An 8,760-nucleotide genomic window follows, 5' to 3' on the forward strand; every position below is an offset into this window, starting at 1 on the left:
ATTTGCAGCTATGGAGGCTGCTCCCGTGTTTGTTATTGCTTTGTGGGTATGCATTTTACACGGTGCCATAATTTTTGCAACCACCATAGTTATGAAAGACTAAGAGTCATTCTGTCCTCTCGAATTTGTTGGACGCTCTGCAAGGTCATTTGCATGCAAACTGGCACGGTGTTACGTGCGGCTTAAGAATGCGTGACTGGCCTGGCTGGCCTGCAGTGTTACGGCAGATGGGCCTCTCTCTAACGGAAATCTAGGAACTTCCTTCAGCAGTGACAGATGGGATACTCGGATAATTCCAAAACATCGATCACACCTTTTGTAGCTTCATCAGTGTGTGTGTGTGTGTGTGTGTGTGTGTGTGTGTGTGTGTGTGTGTGTGTGTGTGTGTGTGTGTGTGTGTGTGTGTGTGTGTGTGTGTGTGTGTGTGTGTGTGTGTGTGTGTGTGTAATTAAACTGAATTTAAGACTCCCATTTAGACATTGTAAGCCATTTCTTTGTACGTTGTAAGCCATTTTCGGCAGCTGTTACAGTGGTCATGTTTTAATGTGAACACTATGTAAAATAGAGGTTAAACAATTTGCATAAACAAACAAACATCACTTGTGCTTTCACAATAGTGACCTCTAGTGGCCTTTACCCACTATCACGGCAAATTATTTTGAATAAACTGCAAGCACTAATTTTTTAACGACGGAAACAAAACATCAGATTGAATCAGGTCTCTGTTTAATCCCAAGACCCTTAAACAACAGAAAACACCCGCGTCTTATATAGTTATTTTTGAAACAAAATTATCTGGAGAAACCTTTCTTATTTGTTCAAGGGTACAAAAGTAGGATCATACTATGTATGGATATGGGAACATCTGGTATGATCTTAACTCGGCTTGGACTCCAGCCGCAAGCTCTGTGTTTCCGGCTCGGAATCCCTTACTTTTAACACGCAGCCTCCTGTGTTGGGGGTTAGTGTGTTTCCTAAATCTTCTGGACGGACCTAAGTTTAAATAAGAGCACACGCCCACAGTTTCGCTTACACAGCAGCGAGTGAAAACTTCGCGGTCACGCTACAGGCAGACGGAGACTACGGCTACGTGTTTGCGTGAGATGAACGAGCCGTGTGGGCGGGTGTACAGGCAGAGCACAAAGGAAACACACGGGGGGATTGCGTGAGAACGGCTGCAATCTCAAGTGAGATTATTAACTGAACTCGCCAAGCAGGCAGCGCCGCCCTGGATGTTTTTCATGCATGGGAGTCCTGTAGTGGATGGTGGAGCCTTTTCAAACAACTACGAAGCAGGAGGCATCAGGTAGGACCCTGGTGGCGTGCTAGAGCCTAGTCAAAAAGGAGAATGTACCCCTCATTTCTGTCATAGGTGCCACAGGAGCTTTGATGCAGCATGCAGAATATGAGAAATGTGGCATGAGCCTGTGACAATCGGTACATTGTATTACATTAGATCATTACCCACTCACTAATCATTTATTATTGATTTTTCATTTATTGCAATGAATGTTTACACCACATATATTACTACTACTAATGATAATAATTTTAGATTACATAATAACAGTTTACTTTTGTGTATAACAGATGTTACTATTAGACCTTCACAATAACTGTTTAATTGCAAAGTAATTGAATCTACACGCAACATTTTGGCTTACCTAACTGTAGCGTGACATGCAATTATTGACAAAAAGTCATGACTGAAGTGAAATGAATGAATCATCCTGACAAAGTTTCTGAGGCAAGCCATTTTATTGTGGGAGGGAAATAGCTCCCCCCCAACACACACACACACACACACACACACACACACACACACACACACACAAACTTGTCCACTCCCTCTTTCTTTACCCCCTCTGCTCTTCCAGAGAGGGTCCAAAGTACCGGCTGCACCAGAAGAAGAGCACAGTGTGCTCTGCAGCTGAGCTGAGATGACTTCTCCATTCCAAATACATCAGATCCAGTCCAAAATGGAGCAAGGCTTGAACATGAAGGACGAGGAGAAGCTCTACAAGTGGAATGGAATTCTCTACCCCACGATCATGAGCCCACCGGAAAACCTCGATGCCATGAAGAACATGGAGGCCCGTGAGGAGGACATCATGCTGATGGCATACCCTAAGTGTGGTAAGTTTTGTGCAGTCCTTGAGAATGGGAGCTATGGGAGATGCTATTAGCTCTGGCTTCGCAGACTGGTGCGTTTTCAGAAAAGGCATGGGGACTCTCACTCTGTGCAGGAATTTGGGTAAAAGGGCAAAACAGGATCGGGTTACGCACTGCATAACAACCAGCAACAGTCAACTACTGAAAGCCCCGCTAACACCATCCTACTGCCATACACTTCTCCTAAACTTCCCGTAATCTCTAAAGCCTCATCTGAAGCAACATTATCATTACTAAACATTTTCACTGTTGCATTACATCATTTCTTTTTCTTTTTCTGATAGGGTTTATAGGATATTATGCAACTCTTACAGCAATATGGCTTGCATCACTGGTTAATTAGTGCCAATGTTTATAACACAGACATTTATGGAAGGTGTAGAAGCACTTACCTGAGGAAATGCCAAACTCACCTGTTTTCATGCTAAACTCTGAGCTCTCACTAAAGATCATTTTCTGAGTAGACAACTAGAGCACGTTTGTACGTCGCTGTGGATAAAAGCATCTGCTAAATACCATAAATGTAATAAAGGTAAATGTCTTTATCTCAGGGTTCAACTGGATTGTAGCAGTGATTCGGAAAATAATGAGTGTGTCTGCTGGCCTGACTGTCCCCAACAGGCCACCTCTGATTGAGTTCTGGTCTCCAGACGTGCAACAGGTGGGTGACATGAGCCTGATGCCACTATGAACTTGGAGAAATGTTTTCATTATGATGTATAAGATTATACAGCCTCTAACCCAGTGCCAAGCTGACAACACAGAGTAATTGTATAACCACCTCAGCTCTTAGGGCCAAGGAGGTTCCATATTGCCTGGCCTTTCACATTACTTGAATGTTTGTTTTGCAGACTGTAGCCGAGTCACCATCGCGGAGGCTTCTCGGATCACACATGTGCCCTGATAACATTCCCGCATCTTTTACGACCAAGAAAACGAAGGTCAGTAATATTGAGGGCACTGTGAAGCACGCAGAAGCTTTCATTGGTTTCTCGAAGGTTTAATTTATTTGTTTTGCTTCACATTTCTCCTGCACTCTCTGGCCACTTTAGTGAACGCTCCTTACTTATAGCTACATTTCACAGATATACAATTACAGCCTTCTCTAGGAAATGTAGCTATAAGACTGGTTCATCTAACAATATGGCCAGTGGATCAAGGTGAAAGGTGGTGTGTGGTGAGTGTATTGCTATTATGAATCTGACTGCTCCTGGTAGCGTACACCTATGAGCTGTTTCTACTGAATAGATATTTCTAATAAAGTGGGAGGGCAGATGTAGAATGCAGCTCTTAATGAGAATATAGCTGAGAACATGTCAGCAGACACCTCCTGAGGGTTTATATTTGTGCCTGCTCCTTCCAAAGCCTTCTGCAGGCTCTTTGTGGCACTGATGCAGTACAATTACTGTTACAAGCATGGGGCGTGTCTTCTGTTCATGGGGCGTGTCTTCTGTTCTCAGATCTTGGTGGTGTTTCGAAACCCCAAAGACACTGCTGTGTCTTATTACCATTTCATGAACAAAAATCCAGTTCTGCCCAAGGTCGAGTCCTGGGACAAATTCTTCTCGAACTACATAAATGGTGAAGGTGAGAACAGCACTATGGAAAGGATTCTCAGTTACACAATGTGGGACATCACATTTGCATGTATCCTGATGACTGGGTAGATATGTCTGTGTCTAAGTGGAAACCTTGCTGTGTTATCTCTGCAGTGCCCTGGGGTTCGTACTTCGGCCATGCACTGGCCTGGGAGAAACGCATGGACGATCCAAACGTGATGGTTGTGACCTTTGAAGAACTGAAGGAAGTAAGTATTTTTTGATCAAACTTTTTTTTTTTTTTACCTTTTTTTTTTTTTTTGCTTTAGTACGACACAGAGCTGGACGACACTGACAAAGTCCTACACAATCATATTGCTACATATCATAATTTCCGTATTCCTTGCAATATATTATAAACACAGAGGTGTGTCAGAGTTACTGGCCAACATTATTTTGACAACAGTTATTTACGTTTGTTGGATGGTGTGGATGATGCGACTCTTCAGAGCATCCACGGAACACAAACCACCTCACACACAATAAAAATGTATAATTATAATGATAATTGTTTCTGAATTGTTAGAAGGCTGATTTGCATATCACAAGCTTGATTATTTCAAATGCAATAGTAAACAAATAGCATGTAAGGCAAAATGAATCCGTAAGGGTGTACTCACATTTTGCCTGTTCTTCAGTGGTGTAAGCCAAACTCAATGTCTGTGAGCTTTTGCTCTCATCTCCCACGACAATTATGCATATCTGTGGTCACTCTCAGTAATAAGGGTGTTGACATCACAGTGGTGAGTTGTTGGCCCTGTTATACCAACTGTTTAACTGTTATTCAGAACTCTAAATCAGTGTACTACCATATGTGAGTTCATATGACTGTGGCTACACATTGTCATGTAGTGAAACATACAGTTAGTATGTGGCCACTTGTGATTGGCCAGTGGTGGGCAGACTTTATTCTTGGTGAATATAAAACTGAAGGAATTCTGAGTCTTAGGGAGGGGTGGAGTTGGAGTGGAGCTGAGGGTGGAGTTGGAGTGGAGCTGAGGGTGGAGCTGTATGCTGGAGTGCGGTTAGGTTTGGTGAATGCCAGCTATTTTAGTGACCAGGAACTTCATAAGGTAGGTTAAATCAATTATCATGCCCTTTACAGGGCTATTCCCAGTGAATACATTTCATAACTTGGAGTCTTAAATGTATTAAATATTACCTGCATTACAACTTTATCTGCAGCTCTCTCTGCAGGGGAAGCAGGAGTAAATAAATAAAAACCACAAAAATCCTACAGTGTGCCTAATAAGTACCGAACACTGCGCAGTACTGCACTAAACAGTGCAACACAGTGCATAGGTGTCACGGGACGCTCCCTGCACGGGGTTTAACGTTTAGTGTTTGTCAGTCCATTTAAACCTTCGTCAGTGCGTACCTCAGTGTTGGTCATTGTTTGTTAGCGTCTGAGCAGGATGTTCGATGTCATTAAATGTTTCACAAAGTCGAGGGAATCTGTGCGTCCTGTTCTGCGCCCTGTGGCACTTGGGCACTCGTTACAATAGGACACAGAACAGTGATCATTCATCAGGAATACAAGAAATACAAACAGTATTAGGAAAGTACATACAATTACAGCACTCCAATATACAACAGTAAGAAGAATCACACAGAATGAAGCCTTAAGATGTGCAGTGCACTAAAGTATGGAGGTAGCATTGATGTTAGGTGAAAATGGAATATAGTGAAACTGTGACAGTGTGGGATCAAACATCCATGGTTGGAGTGGATGGGAAATATGAGGATGTCACATCCTTTCCTATGACATATCTTAATGGGAGCAATTCCCCAATAATCTAGGCTCATTTCACCAACAGCCAGACTGAAGAATGTGAAAACACTTTGATAGAACAGCACAGTGTCCTTCTCCCGTTCCAGAACTTGCCAGAAGGTATTCGGAAAGTCGCCGATTTCTTCAGCTTCCCCCTGACGGATGAACAAGTCAAAAACATCGCCGAGGAGAGCACGTTCAGCGCCATGGTGGAGAGCTCCAAAACATCCCACGGCCCTTTCAGCAAAGTCATTTTCCGAAAAGGTAAGAAAGCAAATTAAAAGACCAGTGTGCAGCTCACATCGACATGCTGATGACTGCATAACTGTGCGGCTGCGAATAGAACACCACAGTGGCAGAAGACCAGACATTAAGGCACCAACTTCCTGTCAATCCTCTCTCAAACCAGGTGAGGTCGGTGACTGGAGGAACCACTTCAGTGAGGCCCAGAGCAAACAAATGGATGAAGAGTTCAAGAAGAAGCTAGCAGGAACCAAGCTAGGAGCCAAGCTGAAATACAACCAGTACTGCCAGTAGGTGAAGGATTCCTGACCACCCACCTGAGCCAAGCATCTGCTGACTGTTGACCTCTGTCAATTCCTGTTTCTTCATTTGCTTGAATTAATATTTGTATAACCTTTTAAAATCATTTAGGTTTATTTAACGATATAATTCTATGAATTATATTGGACTTGTTTTGAAAATAAAAGTCTTTCATTAAAAGTCTATTTAAGACTGGTATTTTAAGTCACTAGATGGTGCAATTGCTCACAGCATAGGAACTCGACAGCTCTCACTCTTAGGTGCGTCCGTTCGCTCTCAAAAATGCTGGTACACAATTTACAATACAGTCATGCTCCATCTTGATATAGCATGTGAATGCTAATTCATGGCTAAAAGCCTTGAATCATAGCTGTCGCCACGGAGTCTTCGTCTTCCCGTCACTGTTCTCAAGAGCCTGCTCTTGGCTGTAATGAGGTCTAATCAGGCCAGAGCCCCTGTAGTGCAAAACCAATCAGAAGGAGATGGACAGCACAGGAACAGGAGATCGTGAAGTCATTGCTAATATGCAGTGTTTTCTTATCTAAACAAGACAATTACTCCAGAAACAGAGAAGCAAAAATGGGCTAGAATAGTGCTGAGCTGCAAATGAGAACCGCCAAATTGATTTCAACTTGTAATTTGTTAAACACACAAAACTGGGCCCTTTCTAACATTCAAGTATTTATAATATACATAAAACATACACATGACGCAAGTATGAATAATCTGTATGATGCAGCTATTGGCTTAAATAGACAGTTTTGTGGAAAAACATTTTCCTATATAATGTGTAAAATGTGTGAAAGAAAAGGACAGTACTGGTTTAGGTAATTAGCTTTTGGTAAGTAATGAGGAGTGATATTTCAAGAAGACAAGCTTCTTCAGTCATTTCTTCATTTTAGCTGAGGAATACAGAGCACTTACGGAAGGCCCTTACACAAGTGAAGACTCAGACTCATTACTGGTGATGACAGCGAGCTGCCGTGCTAATGAACACGAGGCTCACTGCATCACGTTGAGGTCATGGACTCAAAATGTTTACGTGTGAAGAATCCCAACTGTTCAGAATACGTCATAGTCACAGCAGAGGCTGTTTCTACACTGATTCACCATGATGGGTATCATCTAATACAATTTAAATAACTATTAACTATTAACTCATTTAATTTAATTTAACTATTAGTAAAAACACCACCCTGGCAGGTCTTTTTCAGAGTTCTCTCTGCTGACCCTATACGAGGGCTCATGCTGGTTTAACATGTACTCTCTGCTGGCCTGGTTTGGAACAAAAAGTCTAAACAGGGCCTTTGCTCCAAGTGAATTCTAACGTCATTTTCAGGAACCCAATTTATCTGGCTCCTGCCATTGTTTCAGCAGCCTTCAAGATGGTGGCGCAGGAATATATCTGAGCTTTGGGGAAATGTCAACCTGCTGCTATTTTCAGTATCAATCCACACTGAATGAGAACACAAATGTTCTTTTACTGTTTGTTTGTGGTGCCCCTAAACCGTCCAGTTTCTTTTGCTGTAACATGAAAACACATGAAAAGCAGAAAATGGTGTTTCCTTCCTTAGCATCTGAATATTGGTGCTAGATATGCTGGAACTAAATTCTACAGGATGCTTGATCTCGAATCGCTGTAGCCAGACCTTTTCAATTCACTATCATAGGTGGTGGATTTACAGGATTTGAGTGAAGACATGCATACACAATTACCCATCACAGAGATAAATCATAAAAGTAAAAGATCACAAAACTCTCTGCAAAGTGGTAAAATTTAGGATGACATTCAGATGTTTTAAGCAGGAGGAACATTATTGGAATATTCAAATAATATATTTTTTTTTCCTTAGGCCAAAAGACAACGGAATAATCAATTAGAAAAAGGTCCTTATAAACAGTTATCCAACATGTCATTTTAGTTTATTAAATAAATATAAAGTAATTCTGCCTACTATTGTGGGGCCCTAGAATTTTGCAAAAGGCTCAAGCTCAACCCACTAAGGCCCAGTACGGGAGCTGCATTACTGTAGCTGCTGCACCTAACCTGTTGTCCATCTCACGATCCCTCTTCCCTTCACTTGGGAACAAGACCTCGAGCGCTGGTGTAGGGAAGGAACAGGAGGGGAGCCCCCAGGAGGGGATCAAAAATGAAAAGATAATAATCAAAATTTTAATAGGGCCTCTGTGGAGGGGCCCCAGAATTTTGCGCGACGTCACTGATCTCGAGATACTTAAACTCCTCCACTTGGGAGAGGTTTCTGCCCCCTACCCACAGAAGGCATGCCATTTTTTTTCCTCAGAGATAACCATGGCCTCAGACTGATCTGTGGAGATTCACATACCAGCTGCTTCATATTCGGCTGCAAACCACACAAGTGCGCAATCAAGACCTCAGATCGAGGTGGCCAGAAGGACAACATTGTCTGCAGACAGTAGCGATGCAACCTTCCCGTCCCTCCACTGGAAGCCCACCTGTCCTTGGCTATGCCTTGTTATTATGACCAAGAGTGTCACAAACTGCACTGGCAATAAAGCGAACCTTATACCCAAAGTGAACTGAGGATACAAACACAGCTCTCACTCTGATAATACAATGATTGAATGGCCCACCTCAGCTGCTCCAACACCTCATACTCCCAGTTCATCCCACAGAACATTTCTGGGCACACGGCC

General features: G+C 42.6%; 1 protein-coding gene across 1 annotated transcript; it reads left to right on the top strand.

Annotated features, from left to right (window-relative positions):
- Window positions 1-1,097: 1,097 nt before the first annotated feature.
- sult6b1 (sulfotransferase family, cytosolic, 6b, member 1) lies at window positions 1,098-6,267 on the top strand. Its single transcript, XM_027011922.3, has 8 exons — window positions 1,098-1,306; window positions 1,878-2,136; window positions 2,724-2,833; window positions 3,024-3,113; window positions 3,633-3,759; window positions 3,885-3,979; window positions 5,649-5,805; window positions 5,951-6,267. Exons 2-8 carry the CDS (start codon window positions 1,941-1,943, stop codon window positions 6,076-6,078), a joined length of 903 nt encoding a protein of 300 aa, XP_026867723.1. The 5' UTR covers window positions 1,098-1,306; window positions 1,878-1,940; the 3' UTR covers window positions 6,079-6,267.
- The last annotated feature ends 2,493 nt before the right edge of the window (window positions 6,268-8,760 follow it).

Source organism: Electrophorus electricus, chromosome 3, assembly GCF_041902795.1.
Source record: "Electrophorus electricus isolate QZ-2024a chromosome 3, ASM4190279v1, whole genome shotgun sequence".
Taxonomy (NCBI): Eukaryota; Metazoa; Chordata; class Actinopteri; order Gymnotiformes; family Gymnotidae; genus Electrophorus; species Electrophorus electricus.